Source organism: Bos taurus, chromosome 11 (assembly GCF_002263795.3).
Source record: "Bos taurus isolate L1 Dominette 01449 registration number 42190680 breed Hereford chromosome 11, ARS-UCD2.0, whole genome shotgun sequence".
Lineage (NCBI taxonomy): Eukaryota > Metazoa > Chordata > Mammalia > Artiodactyla > Bovidae > Bos > Bos taurus.
Genome location: NC_037338.1, coordinates 37,432,735 through 37,455,319, shown reverse-complemented (window position 1 = coordinate 37,455,319; position 22,585 = coordinate 37,432,735). Strand labels below are relative to the sequence as shown.

Genomic DNA, 22,585 nt, shown 5'->3' with positions numbered 1-22,585 from the left:
ACTAAAACACTGCATCTCTCCTTGATTTTTTTTTTTTTAAATCACTTTTTAAAACCCTATAGTAGTTAAAATTCCTAAGAATGCTTCAGGGAAAAGGTCAAGGATGTGTGTTCACTCTGAATGAGCATAAGCTGTGGAATATACACAGTGCCCACACCTCAGTGTCTCTGAAGTGCATACAGGCCAGGAGACAAGTAATTCAGACCTCCAGCAACTGACAACCGGTAACGACTGCAGGGATGTTTTCTGTCCCAGTGGGACTGGCTCCTTGATATGGCACCTCTGCGTGATTACGCATGGCATGCTACTGCTCAATACTTTCATTGATTTATTTCTGGAAATATGGTTTCCACATTTTTGTGGCACCCAGAAGGAAAAAAACCAAGCTGCCGAATTAGCTTCTGAGATTTGAGAGAGATTTAGAGGAAACTAGGTCACATATGGAATTAAATATACCTATAAAACAGATAATCATTTTCCATCTATTAATATAAAATAACAAAAATATCATCATTTAAAGAGAAAATCTGCTCTAGCTAAAAGAAAACTCCAAAACTCTGAATTATGTGAAATTTGACTCTATAATTTCTGCTGTCTGGCAGAGCATAAGGATTAATAAACAAACCAAAAAAACACCAAACAAACCTGTCTTCCTTTGTTTTGCTAAACCATTTAAAGAGTGTGCTATATAAGTCTTGAAAAGAAATAATGAAACCAGATAAAATCACTATGAAACCAGATAAAATCACGAGCCTGTCCCCAGTGAAACAGTAGGTAGATTTTCAACCTCTGATTTGTGGCTCCATGATATCAGATACGCCTCTTGGTTAAGGATGCTTTGGGGAGGAAGAGACACAGCTGGTGGTCAGCTGGCATTTTTGTTCAATATTCCCCACTGAAACAGATGGCACCCTGGGGATGCTTAATCTCCCAGAATAGGTGCCTACGAGCAAGATGACTCTTAAGTCTTCCAGATCTCAGGAAGCATTTGCCCAAGTCCGTGGGAATATAGCCCTAATTAGACTACACTTTCCTGTTGCCCCCATATTTGATTCTTACTCATTGTTTCAGCAATCTGAATTCTGCCCCCACATGACCGGAATGAAAGTGCTCTTCCCGGGGCCTCTTTGAGTCCCAATCCAGGCCCCTCACTTTGCTGGGTTCCACGGTGGAGCCCCTCTAGCAGCCCTCACCACCCGGAACACAGATAGACAGGCATCTGATGCCCCCTTCTCTTTCGTGGCCCTGCAGTTCTGCAGCTCTTTCTGTAGCTCTGCCCCTTGCCTGCTTTGTGCTCCAGAATGTAAAGGTAAGGATGTATCCCAGGCTTCTATTTTAAGCTCTCATCCTTCTCACTCCTCATGCTGTCCTTAAATCTCACACATATGATGACCATGATGGTCTCTGGCGGACATTCAATCAATATCTGTGAGAAGACTCTCACCTCTTCTGGCAACCACTCATATAAGAGGCCATCTAATCTGGATCTCCATTCAACTATCTTCTCTGACCGCCACGCCCACCCCTCACTCCAATGAATGGCTTAGAGACTACAACTTCCATGAAGGGGTTGGAGTCTGTGACTCTGGCTTAACATTTAATTGTGACTCTGTAATTGTGATTATGATTCTGTCTGTCTCTCCCTTCTGGTTTATAGTCCCACATAACAGAAAGAGCATGACTTTGGAGTCAGATGGGTTCAAATATGGGGTGTGTCAAGTAACCTATGGAACTACACATTTGAAATTCTGTAGGATTACAGGGGAAAATGTATACATGTAAAATATTTGTATATATCAATATATATTTTTAAAAACTTACTCAGGGCCTAGTGAGGTCAGTTTCTTTGGGTTTTCCCCTTTATTTCTTTTAAACTCATTTTGTAAAGCTCCTTACATGCTTTCTTTAACTGGATTCTCCTAATAACCCATCAATAGATCTAGAGGAAGACGCTGGGTGTGGCTAGATAAAAACTAAGAAGTGGAAGAATCAGATTCAAATGTAGGTCTGCTGGGTCTGGAGTCCGAGTTCTTTGCACCACATAAAGTACCTCTAGTCTGCTGGGTGGGTGGGGTAAAGAAATACACAAACAGAAAATCACAGCATAACGTGAGAAGTGCTATGCGAGAGAGATGGAGAAAATGCTGCAGGTGTCCTGAAGAAAGAGACCCTAGTTCTTCCTCAAGGAATCAAGAAGGGCTTCACAAGACGGTGTGCTGGAGCTGCCTCTTGGACAGCATGAACCTACCCGACAGACAGGGAAGGCAGTCTAAGCAGCAGGATCGTGTGCAGTCACAGAGAAATGAAACAATCTGGGTCACTGCAAAGGGTATGCTGTGGTGAGAGAAACAGTAAGGAAAGTGGGGAACAGAGTTGTGCTAGGAGAGGATGCAAGGAAGGTAGGAAGGGGCCAGGGCTGAGCGTCTGAAGCCCTTTCCAAAAGTAATAGAGCTGGCAGGAGTTTTGAAGCAAGGCAGAGATAGATCAAATCTGTAGTTTCAAAGGTTAATTCCAATGCTAGCCTACTGCAGCAATTCTGGAATCCAGAACCCCTTGGGGAAGCTTTTTGTTTCTAATGACTTGGTTTGTTCCACTATTGTGAATGCTTGCTCACTTGGTTAAGGGGTGTCTGCCAGGTTTGTCCATAGCAGTTACCGCTTGTCCACTGTAATAAGTATCTCGAGGCAAAGTACTATGTAAGTATCATGTTCTTCAACTTGCATCGCTAGTTACATCATCTGTTGATTTTCTAACTGCATCGTTCCATCTGCATTTAATAGTTTATGTTCTACTCAACGCAGAGCCTTCTCTTCCCATTACTTTTTTATATCACTATAGATACAGGGGTTTTTAATTTTATTCAATGGATTGTAATTAATGCTCAAATTATCCCAGGTGTGACCTGTGGTGGTCCCTTCAAGCTGGCTCTCGTGTCATTTTAACAACTTCCCTTATTTTTTGAGCACTGCTATACTTTCTGTTTCAGACGCATCTTGCATTTTCCCTGCCCCAGGCCTAAAATCAGCTCTTTTTATAAGGAGTTCTAATTCTTTGCTGTGGCAAATGGTATTTAGAAACAAGTTCTGGGAGCTAGGTGTGCGCCTGCTGCTCATTGTTATTCAGTCCTCTCAATGGACAGAGCAAGGAAAGTGAGGGTGTGTGTGCATTATATATACACACACACACACTCATATCTATATTTCAGTGGAAAATTTCTTTAAAATATAGACTTTGGGGACTCATAGCTGGGCCTACCGAAGCAGAATCTTAAGGAACAGGCTCATAAATCTGCATTATTTTTAAGTTTAGGCAGATTTTCAAACAGAGGATTTTCTAGAGGACTGATGGTAAACGCAGGAAGACTAGTTAAGAAGCTATCAAAACTGTCCTGACATAGCTTGAACCAGGTGTGAAGTAGCAGGGGTGTGAACTAGGGCGGAAGCAGCAAGACAGAGACGATGTGACCAACTGGACTTGGGGCTGATGGATAATGGAGATGAAAGAAGAGGGAGTAACAGGCACTCCTGCCTGGAGAACTATTATTGCTGTGACCTGTTAACACTGCCATTTACACAGGCAGCGCTGAACACAGGCTTATTTCACTGAACACCTTCCCACTTATCTCCTATAATTTATATAAAAATCCAAGTGACATTCTGGGAAGAAAATAATTATGAAACATTATAGAATTTATATCTCTTCCATTATATTTTATCATATGGACTTAAACTTGAGTACTATCCAAGGCAAGAAGGATGACATGAATTCACTGTCAGCAGGCCAGGTTCCCACATAGATAAACATGGCCTGGCCAAAGTGAGTGCACTCATATCTACTATGCAAAATAATAGACCTGGAAAGGCTTTCCACCAAGAAGCAATGTCTATAATGATATCTCTCGTTGTTTTGTTTTGTTTTGTTTTAAAAAGAACTAGAGTTTGTTAGAGGTAAGTCATTAAGCCGAAATGACTGCTTACTTACTACCAGTGCAGCATAAAAGTCACTGGAGTATGAGTGAAACGTATAAAAGAGATGCAAGGAGAAAAGTAAAGCTAAAAGGAAATGGCCCTTGGAATTCTAACTGCTATAACAGAATGTTTAAAACCCAGATGAAAGTACAACCCAGAGGAAAATAATCATTCCCAGTGTTTCTGTAGTAAAAGTAACTCATCAACTATCTTCTCATTGCTGAATCCACAGGGCCCTTTCCTAGACTTACCGTGTTGTACTCCAGTCATACTATTGAGGGTCTCCTTGACACCGTCTCTGCTCTTGGCCTCCAGGCACTCCGCTCTCCTCCTGTCCCTGTGACTATTCGCATCATTCACATGCATCTTTATTTACTGGTCACCTGAAAGCTGACCTTCCCCCAAATCCTAAGCCTGGCCTCTTCTTCCTCCACATGCTCTCTGGGTTATCAAATCCACTCCCACATGCTCCCTGAAACTCATGAGGCTCTCTGCTGAGCAGGAAAGTGGAAGTGTCACCCTGAGTCGTGTCTGACTCCTTGCAATCCCACGGACTGTAGCCTGTCCTGAGCGAGAGACCCACATAAATGTAAAATCACCTCTTGGATGTTCCACAAACACTTCAATCTATATGTGTTCAAAGCTGAATTCATCATTTCCTGGCCCTGAACGCTCCTCATTCTGCTTCAGTGAATGATAACCACCACCCAACCAGTTGATTGTTAACCTTACACCTTCCTTCTCCTCTATCACCTATATCCAATCAGTCAGCAGGAATCCAGAGTCTCCAGAACATACTCATTGCTTTCCTTGCATACTATCATAATGACCTCATATCTGGATTACTTTAAGTGCCTCCAGACTTTCTCTCCAACAATCTATCATTCACACCGTAGCCAGAGTAATCAAAACAGAGCCTAAATCTAATGATGCTCCTTTCTCCAGAAAACCTTCTCTGACCACCATCCACTCCCACGTATGGGTTAGGTACATGCCGTGAGCTAACTATCATAGATCTGAACACACAGACACAGCTGCTAACTTATTTATGAATATTGCCTTCATGATTATAAGTTCCTTGAGAAGAGATGCATATTGCTCACTGATGGGTCCCCAGTGTCTGGAACAGTACATGAGAAATTTGCTGTTGTTGTTTAGTCGCTAAGTTGTGTCCAACTCTATTGCAACCCATGGACTGTAGCCCATCAGGCTCCTCTGTCCATGGAATTTCCCAGGCAAGAATACTGGAGTGGGTTGCCATTTCCTTCCTTCTTGCCATTTCCGTCTCCTACATTGGCAGGTGGATTCTTTACAACTGAGCCACCAGGAAAGCCCACATGACACATAGTAGACACTTAAGAAATATTTGTTGTAAATCATTTTTGTTCCTCTAAACAAGAGACTATTAACTTAGAGTCTATGTATTCCTTAATAGAATTCAGAAGGTTTATGTGTTTAGATGGACTAAAAATTACTAAAAGTCTTTATTTTTCACTAACTTGGAACAGGCTTTAGTATTTCCTATCATTCAAAATGTAGGCAACAAACTATAGTAGTACCTGTGACCTTGAGATCAATAAAATCACAGATATTTTCATATAATATTACAGTTGTTACAGATTTTTCAAACATCATGTATACCCTTACTACTTTGAATTTACAATAATTATTAAAACTGCTAGAACTTTCAATTGCATGAGTTAATAAAGTTAATAAAGAAGCACATATATCATGACATATTACAATATTTTTCCAACTATATTATTCCAATTGTATTTCAAAATAATTAATTTTCTTTCCAATCCTATTTATGTATTTTATTTTATGCATTTGTGTACTTTATTTTATGCATTAGGAAATCCCATGATAGTGGGAGTATAAATTGATTTATCCACTTAGAAAAACTGATCATGTGTGCACCTCATGCCCCAGAAATACCACTCCCATGTGGAAATGGATATGTATGTTCACTTGTACTAGAATGTTAATAGTAGTCAAAAGAAACCAGAAGTCACCCAAATGCCCACCTACAGTAGAATGGATAAACTATATTTCTACACAATGGAAAATATGAAACTGATAGTAAACATGTAGAAGCTGAGACAAATCTTATAATGTTGATTGAAAGTAGCCAGACACACAAAAAAATGCATACTGTAGCATTCCTTTTAAAGGTGCAACACCAGGCAACACGAATCTACATTGTTAAAAGTTAGGATAGAGGTTACCTTTGCAGGGGGGGTACTTTGACTGAAAAGAGGTGCTCAGGGGTCTCTGCAGTGCTGGTAAGGTTCTATTTCTTGATGTAAGTGAGGGTTACAGGTGCACTGGGGTCGTGAGAATTGATCCAGCTGTACACTATGATATGTACACTTTTCTGTATCTAGATTATACTTTGGTAAAAGGACAAAGAAATGAGAACAAAGAAACTTACTATTCTGAGATGGGATCCATTAACTTCACAGTCTGTCAAAGGCAACCCATTCAAAAAATCCTGTTCTAAGCAGAAATTCCAAGGAGGTGATCTCAAAACAAACAAAAGTGAACATATACTAGTCATTCATTTATTCATTCAATAAATACTTATTAAGTGTCTTCTACATACCAGGCATCATTTTGGGCACTGTAGGCAGGGCAGCAAACAAAAAACTCTGCCCACTTAGAGCTCATATTCTAGTGAAAAGAGTCAACAAGGTTCAAAACAAAAAAGAACTAAGGGGAAACATGAAACAGGGATGAATAATGAGGAGTGTGTTGGGGAGGAGTCTACATTTTAAATAGGGTAGTCGGGGAAGGCCTCACTGAGAAGATGACCTTGAGCAAGGACCCAGTGGAGGCTAGTGAAGTCATGTGACGTCTAGAAGAAGGAGGAGATAGACAGAGGGAAAGTGCAAAGGCCCTGGGGCAGTAGGGTACCTGGGCATTCCAACCAGGAGGCCAGTGTGGCTGAAGTGGAGCAAGGGATGGTGAGAAAATAGACTAGATCATAGAGGTAACAGAAGGCCACATCTCCAAAGAGGCTTAGAGGCCATTACAAGGACTTCTACGCTTGCTCTGAGGTTCTGAGCAAGAATTAACATGACTTATGTTGCAGCCAGATCAACTGGCTTCTGTGGTGAGAATAAAATGGGAGAGGCAAGGATGGAAGCAGGAAGGAAGCAGTGGTTAAGAGGAGAGAACAGATGCCACGAGAAACACAAACACACGCACACACACAGACACCTTATTACTGTTGTCTGCAGCTCCATAACACTTCACTCCTAAATATCCTAGCACATTTCTCCTAAGACAAGAACCTTCCCTTACGTAACTGCACTGCTACAAATTCAGAATTTTAATGTAAACACAGTGCTATTTCCTAACATATACTTCCATGTTCAAACTTCACCCATTGTCCCAATACTGTCACTTATACCAATCCCTAACCACCCCAACCAACCCTGAATATTCACTGGAAGGACCGATGCTGAGATTGAAGCTCCACTACTTTGGCCACCTGATGTGAAGAGCCAACTCACTGGAAAAGACCCTGATGCTGGGAAAGATTGAGGGCAGGAGGAGAAGGGGGCAACAGAGGATGAGATGGTTGGATGGCACCACTGACTAGATGGACATGAGTTTGAGCAAATTCAGGGAGGTGGTGAAGGGCAGGGAAGACTGGCGTTCTACAGTCCATGGGGTCACAAAGAGTCAGAAACAACTTAGCAACTGAACAACTAACCACCCCAATCTAGGATCACATATTGCATTTACTTCTATCCTTTTAGTCTCCTTTAAACTGGAACAGTCCCTTACTTCCCTGTGTCTTTTATGAGAATAAGTCTTGGGTTTTTTTTTGTTTTGTTTTTTTTGCAAAGTACAGGCCAGTTGTAATGTAGACTGTCCTTCAATTCATATTCACATTTCTTCATGATTAGCTTCAGGTCATGAAGATTCTGAATCCTGCTTCTAAGCGCCAAATGAGAATATATTAGTATTTTCAGAAAGTATGTACAGAATGAGTTCTATAGACATCTCATCCCCCTTGTCATACCTTTCTCCTTCTAAATAATTTGAGATATGAAGAACTAACAACAACTAACAATACATGAAGCACCTACTGTGTGCACAACAGGTGCTAGGCAGGGGACACATGGAACTTGTATCAGGTGGGGAGAGGGGTAAGTCAACAAACGCAAAACCGAGAGTGCAATGAGTCCAGCGGGGAGGTCCTTGCATGGTGGCCTGGATGCACAGAGAAGGAACGGCCTAAAGAGTCCGGCTGTCAAGGTGCGGCTTCAGGGGGCGATGATACTACACTGAGATTGAAAGAAGAAAAAGAGCGTATGTGTGGACAAGCGAGGGGAGTCAACGGCATGTGCTAGGTTGAGGATACACAAAATAAGGTACTGGGTCCAGGTAACTGCAAGGAGTTTGATGTGGTCTGAGGATGTTAGGAGAGGGAGAGACATCAAGCTGGAGGAAGACCGAGGAACCAATCATAATAGTCTTAGGAGACTATTCTGAACGAGCATGGGTAAGCTTGATACTTATCCTGCTGGTAACGGGGAACCTTAGGTAGATTTTAAGTCTGGCTTGAGGAAGATTCTTTTTCAATGTCTGTTAGATGGCCAAGCTCAGTAAATCATTCAGGGTTCACTCATCACCAAGGCTGGTGATCAGCAGGGATGCACCAGTATCTGTACGAGGTAAAGCATGGGAATAGTTCTTCACCAGCAGGCAAACAGCTGCTGTCCTAAGCCTCACCTGCCTCAGCTGAGGAGCCTGAACTAGCTTCAGGAAGCCTCCTGTGTGTGCCGTCAAGCCATCTTTCTGGTACCTGCTAGCATGGGCCCTTATTCCTACATGTTCCCCTCCGCCTCCAGCCCTACCACTGGACCCCAGCAGGAGAGTGAACACTCTTAGCAGGGGCACTGGCACCCCAGTAGACAGATGCTTGATGTACACATAGCCGTCCAAGACTGGTCATCAGCCAATGGCCAGTATTTCCTAGGGACATCCTCCATGGCCTGTTATAAGAACTAAAAATTCCATGATATGTTCAGAGTCACCACAATTTTGTTTTTAAAACTTAATATCATTTTCCTGACTTCTTCTTGACCTCAGCTCAGTACTTCTCATCATTGTTCTGCTCCAAAAACCCATTTGCTACCTCCTCTTCTAATCCACCTCCTACAGTGGAGTTGCCATTCATTCTTTCTCAGTCTATACCTCTCTTATTAGACAATCTTCCTTAAAAGGACAGCCCTGTGAAACCTAGGCCCGCCTTCCAGGCTACAGCTGATTGAACTGGTGGACATCCTGACCCTGCTGACCCGGTGCGGCCAATCAGATTCTCTTTTCTGGAAATCTGGAATTCAGGCTCACAAGACCTAATCAATTGGTTTCATAGGGCCAAGCTGCATAATCTAGTACAGTGAGGTTAAGATGGCTTTTTGGGGTATGGCCATGTGTAAAACGGATCACTGAGTTAAGGAGCCAGTCTGCAGTCAGAGAAAATCAAAGCATATTTTATCCAGAGAGAAGCAGAGATGTGATTCCCTGTGATGCATGCTTGCAAGAGAAAGAAACAGGAAAAGACTAGCTGCCTGATAACTGTGCAGTGTATGAGAAGCCAGCAATATACTCTATAACTGAGTATCAAAAGATGCTCTTCTCACCTTGTGATCCCCTCCTTAACTCTTCTTTTGAGAAAATTTCAGTCTCTTGCAACTGATGATCTCTTACTTAGAAGGCATCTCATCACTGGTGGATCTTGTTTTACTCGTACCCATAAAATCAACTCATACTGAACACAGAAAAATGTTGTAGTGACATTATTAAACAATATGTAAACTAAACAAGAATTCTCAGTAACCTCAGAACAATTCTCTGACCAGCCTATATATGTACTACCAGTCCAAAGAAAGCATCTTTCCTCTCAGGGAGGCTGAGCTGGCCTGCCACTCCCCTCCTTCACGCTGATGGGAAGGGGAACGACAGAGAATTAGTGGGCAATCCTAGAATCCTTCAACTCCTAGGCTGAGGCCATCCAGGTGTCTGCCTCCCATTGAGAGAAGAAAGGGGTGAACTGGTAAAGAGGTCAAGGTCAAGAGATCTGACCACTCCCTTTGCTTTCCAGACAAACTCCACCCACTCAGCTGCCTCAGTAGGTAGGTCTCAGTAAGTCTGTCTCCAACAGCAAGACTGAAGACTAAAACTTCATTTTCAAAACTCAGGATCTCTGGAAGTAAACAAAGTCAATGTATAGATTGCTGCTGGTCCTTAAACCAGCAGTTGCTAAAAACTGCACCGATTCCTCAATGTATAAACAGTTATACTGTTTAAATATATAAAAAGCGATGTATCTTTCATAGGATATAACAGCATCTCTACAAATGCAGAATGGTAACCAAAGCCTCAAATTTCTGTCATTTCTAGGTTAAATTTTTTAATGATTGCTTGTTTCTGGGTCCCCAAATATTCAGTATCTTCCGTATGAGAGGAATGGGCTGCCTGGTAGGGAAGGTCAAAGGCTATAGGCATCCAACACAATTCAATGGAAAAAGAGAAGTCTTCTCAACAAATGGTGTTGGGACCACAGGATATCTGCATGCAAAAGAAAGAAGTTGGACCCTCCATCTCACACCACGTATAAAATTTAACTCAAAATGGATTATCTTTCTAAATGTCAAAGCTATAACTATAAAACTCTTCAGAAGAAAACAGAAATAAATCTTCATGACCTTGGATTAGGTGATAGTTTCTTAGATATAACACGAAAAGTATAAGTGACGAAAGAAAAAGATGAGTTGGATAAATTAGACATCATCAAAGATAAACTGGACGTCATCAAAATTTAAACTTTTGTGTTTCAAAGGACATCATCAAAAAAGTGAAAAGACAACTTACTGAATGGGAGAAAATACTTGAAAATAATATATTAGATGAGGGGCTTACATTCAGAATATATAAAGAACTCTTACAACAATAAAAAACAAACAAGCCAATTAAAATGGGCAAAGGATCTGAGTAGACATTTCCTGCAAAGAAGTATACAAATGGTCAAAATTTTACTGAAAAGGTAATCAGTATAATCAGTTCTTAGGGAATGCAAATTAAAAGCACAACAAGATACCACTTCTCACCCACAGGGTGGCTATAATCAAAAACACAGCAACAAGTGCTGGCAAGGATATGGTGTCACTGAAAATCTCATATGCTGCTGATGGGATTGTCTGGAAAACAATTTGGCAGTACTTCAGGAAGTTAAACTTAGAGCTACCATATGATATAGCAACTCCACTCCTAGGTGAAATATACTCAAGAGACGAAAACATGTCTACACAAAAGCTGTGGACACACTCTTCCACTGCCCACAGGGACACATTAGCCGTCTCCTAACTTGTTCCAACCAATCCTTGCTTGGTTCTTTCTGAGAAGAAAGAACACTAGACTAGGTGACAAATTAATGAAAAAATTGATTCTGTTAATTTAAGAATTTAATAAATGAGTCGTATATATATATATTTAAAAATCTATTTCACAAGCTAGCAATATCTTTTAGGTTAGAAAAAAAAAAAACACTGATCTATTGAGCTCTGAAACATATGAATGAGGTCCCGAACATCTTGCTGCATAATAGACTAGCAGCATCAACATCAACTGATGGGAGCTGGTTAGAAATGCAGGATGTCAGGCCTCACACCAGGCTTACTCAGCTACATGTGCCTGGGTGACTCCTATGCACAATGATATTTGCAAAGAGCTGTTTGCTGTCAAGCACTTTAATTACATTTAAGACCAATCCACATATGACAAATCAAGTTAAACCTACAAGAGGAGGCTGACGGCTTGAAGATGTGTCGTCTGCTGGCTAAAGGATGCTTTCCGTATGGCTCTGCCTCCTGGGGAAGTAGTCAGTCCCAGAAGCAAAGCCAGCAAGGTAAACCCTCCCAGCAGCTTCCTTTTTCTTGTTTGGTGGCAAATACATCAGCTACATCACAAAGGTGTCCAGAACCACCTCCTTGCAGGTAGGAGAGCCTCTAGGACAGCCCTGCCTAAAGATGCTGCCATGGACTAGGTTTTCACTTCCCACAGTATAATCTACATTCTTGTGGCCCACTGGCGGTAGGGCCTATATAATTCTTTATGAGAGAGCATACTCCAGGGTCATGTTTTTCAAGCTGTGACCCATTATATAGTAGCCATATTTTAAAAATAAAACCATGGTCATATATTCTGAATTAAAAGGGATCTATGATATGATATGAGCAAGTCTACTCATAACAATAACTGAATGGAATATTTGTGAGTGTCCTGGGAAATCTAGGACATATGGTGGCAAAACCCATGAGGCATTAATGACCTGGATGAGAATTACTATGACCTTGGTCTTTCTCTGGATATCTAGACCAGAATTCTGGCCATACCAGGTTCTTTCCCATCCTGGTACCTTTGCACGTAACCTCTCTTCTCCATCACATCTTCACTTACCTGCCCCTTCTCATCCTTCAGATTTCAGCTTAAACACCATCTCCTTAGGGCACTGCTCTGGACACCTTATTTAAAGTAGCTTCCACACCCTACTTGACCTAGTTCCCCTCTATGGTCATTCCCTCCTTAGTACTTAGCACAATCTGTATTCACCTTGCTGTCTTGTTCATTCATTGTTGGCCTCCTCCATCAGAATGGGGGCAAGAACTTGGTCATGCTCAATGCTGCACCTGGTATATTCTAGATACTAGTTTTTGATTAAAAAATAAATGAAAAAGTAAAATCTACCCAGTTTAGAGAATAAATAAATCTTAATAAAAACCACCAGACTAATAGCTTATTAACAAGAATAACAGTAAAATCATTTATGAACAGACCATAGGTAGTTTAGTCACTAAGTCGTGTCCAACTCTTGCGACCCCATGGACTGTAGCCCGCCAGGCTCTTCTATCCATGGGATTCTCCAGGCAAGTATACTGGAGTGGGTTGCCATTTCCTTCTCCAGGGGATCTTCCCAACCCAGGAATCAAACCTGGGTCTCCTGCACTGCAGGCAGATTCTTTACCAACTGAGCCCTTTCATTACACGATCATGCCAATGAACAAGCAAGTGAGATCTGATGAATAGAGGATGAGTGACTTTGCTTAAATCTCTCCCTCTCTGAGCTGTAACCTGTAAAATAAAGGCTCTCAGAGTTGTGGGTGAAGGGATTTCTGTGTGTGTGTGTGTGTGTGTGCAGTGTCTGGTACAGAGCAGGCACTCAACTCAATATAGGTTTGATTCTTTATAGTTACCCCTAAGTTCCCCTTATTCAAACTGGTCAAGGGACTGAAGTATATGAAATCAGATCTCTAGGCCTTCATGTGAATCTGTTTACCCAACACCCCAAGCCCAACCATGGCTGTTACACCTCTCTCTTCAAATTCAACAAGTGCAATTGTGCGTACTTGCAGTACCAAATAATTTTAGCCATGTCACAATTGAGATTTTAAAAAAAAAATTTTTTTAACATCTCCAGTAGTTCACTGTTTCAGGTCATTGCTTCAAATCTGGTGATGTTCTAAGATGAACCTGAACATGGTTCCATTTCTAGACAGAGTTCTAGTGATCTACTTCAAATAGCCTTGTGTAAAGCACAAAACTGGAAAATAGAGTTACAAGGAGTCATGAACTGACCAAGTTCTGGTTAGAAACAAGGCACAATGGTAGAGACCATAGTGACTAAGAAAAATTAAAGAGTGTGTAAAGCAGTGAAGTGATAGCTCTGGGCTTTGGAATCAGACTGACTTGGGTTCCAATTCCCATTCTACAGTCTGCTAAAGAGTGACCATGGGCAACGTCTTTAACCTCTCTGTGCCTTGGTTTTCTCATCAATAAACTGAGGCTAACCACAGTACCAACAGGATAGCACTGGGTCTACACTCAGGAAATATTGGTTCTGCTTATTAAATTCATTCTCAGCCTCAAGAATCTTATATACATTTACAAATGAAAATATTCAGAGTGAAGGAATGGCACTAAATGATACATATCAAGTGAGCAGCATTAGTCACAAAAGATGCAAAACTTTAGGAGTGCAAGGCACTTCTTCATCTAAGGGTGGTAAAAGGGCTCATGGGAGATGTGAGATTGAAATGAATGGGGCGCTTAAGACAGAGATACAAATAGGCTCCCTGTGGTGGCCACTTCCTATTTGCCAAACACTGTGGGGAACCTTGTATGTTATCCCCTTAAGCTAAAGTTAGATAACTTTAAATCTCCACGCACTGATGAGAAGATATTTTATTGATGACAGTTGAGACTCACAGAGATTTAGAAATTTTCCCAAGTCACCCAGCTGGTGGCAGATCTAGGTTCAAAATCAAATTTGTCCGACCAAAGCACATGCCCCCAACCAGTATGTCACTGGGGAAAGGGATTGGGAAGAGATGGACAAAGCAGGTGAGAAACTATTCCAGCATGAGGCAGGAAAGAACAGAGTCATGGAAAATAAAGGTATAAAGGTAGGTTAACACCAAAGAGAAAGGAAAACTCAGGAGTTTGGACTTCAGACTGTGGACACTGAAGAATCACTATTTTGTTTCTGGTGTATGTGTGTGTTTTTAATTAAATACTGTACTACTGCTATCGTTACTAAGAGCATTTACTGATCACCAACTAACGGCAAGGCCCCACAGTAAACTATCTGCATATATTATTTCAAATAGTTACCTGTTTGAAATTGAAATTCTGCAATTTAGTTGTTGTTAATTCCCTTCTTATAAATGAGGGCCTGAGAGGTCAAGTCACTCACCTAGAGGCCTCTAGTAAACAGGAGAGTGGATTCAAACCCAAGTGGGTGTGAAATCAAAGTCAGTGCCCTTTTCCCAAATGTGGTACTGCAGAAAAACCTCCCTTGCAACAGAGAGCCAGGAAAGAAGAGAAATGAAAATGGAGTCAGACACAAAATAGGGTCCCAGAATAAGGGAGAAATGTCTCCACTGGAGTCACCATGAAAATGATCGGGAAGAGACAGACAGTAAATGTGTGCATGACCTTTCCTTTCATTTGCTCCAGTTCTGTGTCATGGTCTGCTACCTGCAGCAGAAACCAAGTTAGTAATTATTCCTGCCTCGATTACTGTCCTTGCCTTCAAGCCCCGATTTGAGTGCTTCTGTTGCTTTAAGCATCTTCCTGTCCCATCACAATGCTATCAGAGCTAAAATATGGCATCATCCGCTAATCTGTTATCTGTATTGAAGGGTAATCATTCAAGAGAATAAAACTAAGCCTCCACATCCAATAAATCACATTATGCTTCACATATCAACATTTTTTAAAATCTGACTTAAACACATAGTCTTTCAAATCAGGAGGACACATATGCTGAGCTCTAATGAGCTCTGTCAAATCCTACATTATTATTAAAGTTCATCGTGATCTCAGAGATGATACAGTTTTCTAAAATGGAGTATGGCATCAATATTTGTTTGGCTGCTTTCTAGTTAGGATTCTAGGCAAAGTAGCACAATAAATAATGCAGTAGAAAATGTATGCGTTATGAATATATCATTCAAACAAATGCAAAATCTATGTGGATGATTACTTATCTTGTTTGATGGAATCAAGGGTTAGAAGTTTTAATATTCATGTCATGATTCCAAAACACCCCAAACATTTTTGCACTAAAATCTTAGCTTTAGTCCTCCTCATTCAATGACAAACATTAATATTTTAAATAGAAAATCAGTAGTATAACTAGCTATGCAGAAATGAGTTGAAATTCATAAAGATAAAAGAATACATATTTCTTCTCCATATGTATAGTTAATACATTAATATTCCTAAAATTTTACAGTATTAATTTCAAACATCTAATATGTTTCTGGGAATAAAATTATGAAGGAAATGGCACTTAAGAGTTCCATATACTAAGGATGAAAACAAATATGGTTTATATACTACCTTCACCGGATGAAGATATTTACATATATAAGATAAAGCAAAATAACAACATAAATATTCTGTATTCTCTAATTTTACAGTTCCCAATTATATAATGATCTGTGATTTGTGTTTTTTAATCTATTTGGCTTAATTTTATTCCTATGTGCAAACATATAGATGGATATTAAAGAACTCTGCTCTCCTACACATACTCAGACCCAACCAAATAACATGGAAAATTTAGTCCTTTCTCCACAGGCAGCCTTGCTACTATGTCTATTCAGCATAAAGATAAAACTGCCTTAATAAACAGAAACTAAATCATCAGGTTTTTTTGTTTTCAACAATTGAAGCTCCCTGCAAATCCAGTTAGACAAATAAATTCATCCACCTTTTCTTCAAATCTGAGTGTTTCTTCAACTAAGTCAGATATCACAACAACCCCACTAGTCCAACAGTCTGTCATAACAGTGGTTCACTGCAACTCCACCCTTTTCCCACCTTCAGTTTCACAAGACATCTATTTTTTTTTTTTTTTTTCCTGTTAGAGGAAAACAATTAAGATTAGGAGTTCAAATCCTCAAAGTAGTTCAGTGAACTGTCACATTACTATTATTTAACCGCAGGGAATTTCCTGTTTAATTGCCACTTTCTCCCTTCCCCAAAGGACTACATCTTATTTTGATGGTGTAATGGAAAGCACTGTGTTAAGAAAGGGCAAAAACATAATAGGTTTTAATTTTTAAACATCTAACCTTTTCATGAGTCACTGTTAATCATTTGCACCTGTGACTTTAATAATCAGCGTGGAACTACAGCAGCAAAATCTCCAGGACAGAACTAGGTGAGAACGCCCCAATCACAACCATTATCACAGCAGGGAGAGAAGAAAGCTCTTCTATCAAATGGGTGACATGAAGAAAGTTTTAAAAGTCAGTTCCACCAAATCTCAAGAACAGTTGAGCTCCTAGCACTTAAAATCTTCATCTTTTAAAAGTCAACATTTTTAATTTATATACATTTCACTATATTTTAATATATTAATATAGTTTTTTACTTTCTGTAACATTTTCTTTCAACTTTAGGGCTTGAGGAGGAAAAGGGCTCCAGAAAAATCACAATAGTACAAAGCAGGGTACTCAGGGAAGTGAGTCTTCTAAAGCATCCTTCCCATGGAGAAATTAAGACCAACAACATTATGCCACTGAACCATTTATTTCATTATGAAATGAGACATAGAGTACGAGTGGCAATATTCTGAAATGTGATGGAGGTTGTTCTACATCAGTGAACACACAAGTCTGGAAGGTATAAATACGGTCTCTGTCAGCTGTAGTCCATCCTCAGCAAGTCATTTTCCCTGTGGGCTGAGGCTCCCATATCGTAGAAACCTTCCCCAACTGCCAAGGGCTGAAAAGGAATTCCCTGTGAACAGCATCTGGACCACACCTTGTATGGTCACAGGAGAAGCTGACAAGGGCTGGAGAAAGATGCGTCTAGTCCAAAGATGAGAGGACAGAACCAAAAATCAAAATACATCCCTTTACAATTTAATAAGGAGGACCTTCTAAAATGGCTATTCATCCGGTTTTGTCTTCACCAGTCCAAGCCATTCACTACTAGATGTTGGTCATTCTGTGGGCTGGAGGGTAGGGTTTTGTTATACAGAAACTGCCAGTCTTTTGTACCCTCAGTGATGGTGTGGAAGCATCCATTTAGTGTATAAATATGATTCTCGGCACTAAGTCACTACCAAGTGAAATATTAGAGAACAAACTCCCCACCCACTGCAGAAATTTCCTAGTTTCCAAGCATGTGGAAAGAAGATTCCAAATTACCTTTAGCAAAATTTCCTTTCTTTTTTTTTTTTCAATCCTCTTACTTGCTGAGGAACCTTCTAAAGAGCCTCCCAAAGATGATACCCCCAGTTCAGGTTATTGGTCCTAAATTTTCCTTGTAAGGGAGGGAAAGAGAAGTGTTTAATAGCTCCCTAGGATCCTTCCACTTGTAGCAGGAATGAACACCTAAAAAAGCACCAGGACACTTAACTCCTTAGTGATTTAAAAAGCCTTGCTGAGCAACAGAGCAAGGGTAAGGTAAGCAACCTTTACCCTGCTTCTGCCCTAGCCTTAGAATCAGCAGCCCTTCTGTAATTCCCTGAGGTGCCAGAGAGACTCCTTTATTCCATAGGGCACCCAGATCTGACTCCACGAAATCCCAGTTAGTCATCCTTCTTCTCACCCTTCCAACCTCCACACCCAACCCCTCCACACCGCCCCAGGCCACCTCCTTACCTAATAATGTCGTCGTTGTGTCCCAGGAAGAATTTTTGGCTGTGCTCGCGGGTGTTGTAAACCACCCCGACCCCAGCCACAAAGTAGACCACCTCTTTGCCGGCGGTGTAGTACAGGTTGTTGCGGCACTGGTGACCCCGGTACCCGTACACCCACTCCAGCCGGAGCTGGCAGCTGGGAGCTGTCCGATCCGCCATGATTAGACGACCCCACTAGCCCCCCGGGCCCCCCGCGCACGGGTCCGCGGCCCCTGCGCGCCGGGTCTGTCCTCTCCAAGTCTCGGGCTGCGGAGGACCTGCAAAAGGCTCAGCGTGCAGCGCCGGGCGCTGATTTCCGCGGCGACGCACTCACACAGACCAGCACGCCGGCCGCCACCATCATCCACCGCCGCCGCCGGAGACGAGCCGCCGGTGCACGGCCGCCAGACCCCGCCGGGCGCCCCGGCTTCCTCTCCCCCGGGCTAGGCGTCTTCACCCGCGCGCGCGCTCCCGCGCGCCTCACTGCACCTGCGGGCTTCGGCCCCCGGGAGAGGTTTTTGGGAGGGTCACCCCGCCTTTTAAATCAAGGATCTGCATATCCAAACACTGATTACCCAGTTCGCTCACTGAAGTTTGCAGTGCGCGGGGCGGGGGCCTCGCAGCAGGCAGCGGAATTTATTCTGTGACAGCTTTAATTTGACAAGGAACTCCGGTAAGCTTTGCCATCGCCATCCTCGGATCCAAAACTGACAGTCTACATCCAGGAGGCGAGAGCCAGGAAGAAAGAAACAGATATTTTGCATAAGTCACCCAGTCCAAGCAAATGATCCCCAAACTAAGCCAAGTTTTTAAAAAATTGTCAACTATTCCTCTTTTCTGTCTCCAGATCCATCTTTTTTTTTTTTTTTCCCCTCCCATATCCATCCTTTTAATGATACGAAATATGCCCTAAATGCTGCCGGGTGGTGATTACTGATATGATTTGAAAGAACATTTGCAGTTTCCCCATTAAGCCAGGGCAAACATGCAATGATCATCTTTTAGACTCTCCAATTAGTTGTGTATATATTCAGAATTCATATCCTCCGTGAACCCTCTCTTGGCCGAGAAAACCAGAACGAACTTAGCAGCTCTCACTAATCAGGAACTCCAATGGCAAGCTTCATAAAGATTTTTTTTTTTTCTGAATCGGAGGAAACTGAGACACTACGGTAGCTGGAGGCAGGAAAACACAACCTACAAAAGCTCTCAGTCCAGAAGAAATTATAAATAATTAACAAGTGACCGAAATCGTGTACCTTTCCCCAGAAACGTTTGCGCTAGCTATGGGGTCCCGTGGGCTCAAGGGTCTCGTCTCTAATCCCGGCGTGGGGAGGAGCGCCCACGGAACCACTGGGGACAGCGAGGCCCCCCCCCCCCACACGCGCACACACGTCCCAGGCATTGGTCGATGCCCACCCGAGGGATGCCAGCCCCCGGGGACACCCCGGCCTGCGCACAGTGCCGCGGCGGCTGCGTCCTGCACTCCTCCCACACCCGATCCAGGCTCGCCTGCGGAGCATCCCAGCTCTCCCGCCTCTAACCTCTGCTCTGAAACGGCGCCGCCAGCACGTCCTGGATCTCACAGGGTAAGCGAAATCCTCTGCTTGCCCGCCCCCCGCCCCTTTCCCCGCCTCCCGCACCGAGGACCGGCTTCGTCACTGGGACGCCACCGGAGAGAGGTTCTTCCTCCAGTCTAGGCTCCGGGGGCGGGGCCACACCGCCGCTTTCGGGAACCTAGGCTGGCGGGTTACTAGGCGAAATCTCGGCGCTTGGAAACGGGGACGCCCCAGAGCGCTGGGTCCGCCCCCTCCCTCTACCGCCCACCCCCCCCCTCCCGATGCATTCTGGGAAATGTAGTCCGCTCCACGAGGCCTCAGGCAGGGAGCACGCGGTGCCAAACCACGAATTCCAGGATTCCATGCGCCCAGAGTGGGCCACATAGAGGCCGCTAACCACGTCCCAGGTGCTTGCGATTCTGCAGAGCAGAGGCAGGCACACCAAGCACAACCTCTGGTTCTCGCCCTGAGTTCCCCAGTGACTGAGCTACTGGGCCGCGTGCGTGTATATCTAGAAAGAAAAGCAGTGAAGTTGGAATAAAGACCAAACCATCCCTATACCGGGAGAAATATCAATAACCTCAGATATGCAAATGGCACCACCCTTATGGCAGAAAGTGAAGAGGAACTAAAAAGCCTCTTGATGAAAGTAAAAGAGGAGAGTGAAAAAGTTGGCTTGAAGCTCAACATTCAGAAAACTAAGATCATGGCATCCGGTCCCATCACTTCATGGCAAGTAGATGGGGAAACAGTGGAAACAGTGGCTGACTTTATTTTTCTGGGCTCCAAAATCAATGCAGATGGTGATTGCAGCCATGAAATTAAAAGACGCTTACTCCTTGGAAGGAAAGTTATGACCAACCTAGATAGCATATTAAAAAGCAGAGACATTACTTTGCCAACAAAGGTCCATTTAGTCAAGGCTATGGTTTTTCCGAGAGTCATGTACGGATGTGAGAGTTGGACTATGAAGAAAGCTGAGCACCGAAGCATTGATGCTTTTGAACTGTGGTGCTGGAGAGGACTCTTGAGAGTCCCTCGGATTGCAAGGAGATCCAACCAGTCCATCCTAAAGGAGATCAGTCCTGAGTGTTCATTGGAAGGACTGATGTTGAAGCTGAAACTCCAATACTTTGGCCAGCTGATGTGAAGAGCTGACTCATTTGAAAAGACCCCGATGCTAGGAAAGATTGAGGGCAGGAGGAAAAGGAGATGACAGAGGATGATATGGCTGGATGGCATCACCAACTCGATGGACATGAGTTGGGTGGACTCCGGGAGTTGGTGATGGACAGGGAGACCTGGCGTGCTGTGATTCATGGGGTCGCAAAGAGTCAGACACGACTGAGCGACTGAACTGAACTGATCTCTATACCACCGGAAGAATTTCTTCTGCACCTGTCCCTGAGGGCTACTGTAGCCGACTCAAGCCCAAGTGTGTTTCCCATTTCAGTTTTAGTTTTTATTCAGATGGAGTCTAATCTGTTAAAGTGCAGTGCTGCAGCATTTAAGAAAAAAGTTAGGCTGTCTATTCAGTGAATTAAAGACCTAAATGTAAGACCAGAAAGTATAAAATTCTTGAAGGAAAAGATAGGCAGAACACTCGATCACATAAAGCAAGATCCTCTAGGACCTGCCTCCTAGAGTAATGGAAATAAAATAAAAAATAAACAAGTGGGACATAAGTATTGAAAAGCTTTTGCACAGCAAAGGAAGCTATAAACAAGGTGAAAAAACAACCCTCAGAATGGGAGAAAATAATAGGAAATGAAACAACTGACAAAGGATTAATTTCCAAAATATACAAGCAGCTCATACAACTCAATACCAGAAAAACAAACAACCCAATCAAAAAGTGGGGGAAAGACCTAAACAGACATTTCTCTGAAGAAGACATACAGATGGCTAATAACACATGAAAAGATGCTCAACATCCCTCATTATTAGAGAAATGCAAAACAAAACTGCAATGAGATACCACTTCACACCAATCAGAATGGCCAGCATCAAAAAGTCTACAAACATTGCTGAGAGGGTGTGGAGAAAAAGGGAACCCTCTTGCACTGTTGGTGGGAATGTAAATTAATGCAGCTATTATGGAAGATGGTATGGAGATTCCTTAAAAAATTAGGAGTAAAACCACCATATGACCTAACAACCCCACTACTAGGCATATATCCCGAGAAGACCAAAACTGGAAAAGACACGTGTACCCCAATGTTCATTGTAGCACTATTTACAATGGTTAGAACATGGAAGCAACCTAGATGTCCACTGACAGATGAATGGATAAAGAAGCTGTGGTACATGTATACAATGGAATAGTACTCAGTCATAAAAAGCAATGCATCTGAGTCAGTTCTAATGAGCTGGATGAACCTCAAGCCTATCAAACAGAGGGAAGTCAGAAAGAGAAATATTAATATCATATATTAATGCATATATATGGAATCTAGGAATATGGTACCCATAAATTTATTTGCAGGGCAGCAATGGAGAAACAGACATAGAGAACAGACTTATGGACACGGAGTAGAGGGAGGAAGGAGAGGTTGAGATGTATGGAGAGAGTAACATGGAAACTTACATTACCATATGTAAAATACATGGCCCATGGGAATTTGCTGTATGACTCAGGGAACTCAAACAAGGGCTCTGTAACAACCTAGAGGGGTGGGATGGGGAGGGAGATGGGAGGGAGGTTCAAGAGGGAGGAAGATTGGAAATGCTAGGGCTTGGATGAGCAGCTGCTGCCTGCAGCAATGAAGAGAATGTGAATTGGTCTCATCATTCTTTTTAAGGAAATAAGGATCTACAGATCCATGAGGTCACAAGACAATAAGTGC

The 22,585-nt window shown here is 42.5% G+C and overlaps 1 protein-coding gene across 5 annotated transcripts in view; it reads right to left on the bottom strand.

Annotated features, from left to right (window-relative positions):
- Positions 1 to 20,024, bottom strand: part of EML6 (EMAP like 6) — a 287,468-nt gene extending 267,444 nt beyond the window's left edge. For 2 of the 5 annotated variants that reach the window (XR_001501286.3, XM_059891240.1), the window contains exons 1-2: positions 19,725 to 20,023; positions 18,164 to 18,895 (exon numbers count right to left, since the gene is read on the bottom strand). Coding sequence is in view for 4 of the 5 variants with exons in the window: in XM_059891240.1 (XP_059747223.1) it covers positions 18,164 to 18,360 (197 nt within the window). In the remaining variant the exon portion in view is untranslated. Of the gene's footprint in view, positions 1 to 18,163; positions 18,896 to 19,724 lie in introns of those variants that run through there. The other 3 variants (XM_059891241.1, XM_010809938.4, NM_001192457.1) reach the window with 3 other exon arrangements.
- Between the last annotated feature and the right edge of the window lie 2,561 nt (positions 20,025 to 22,585).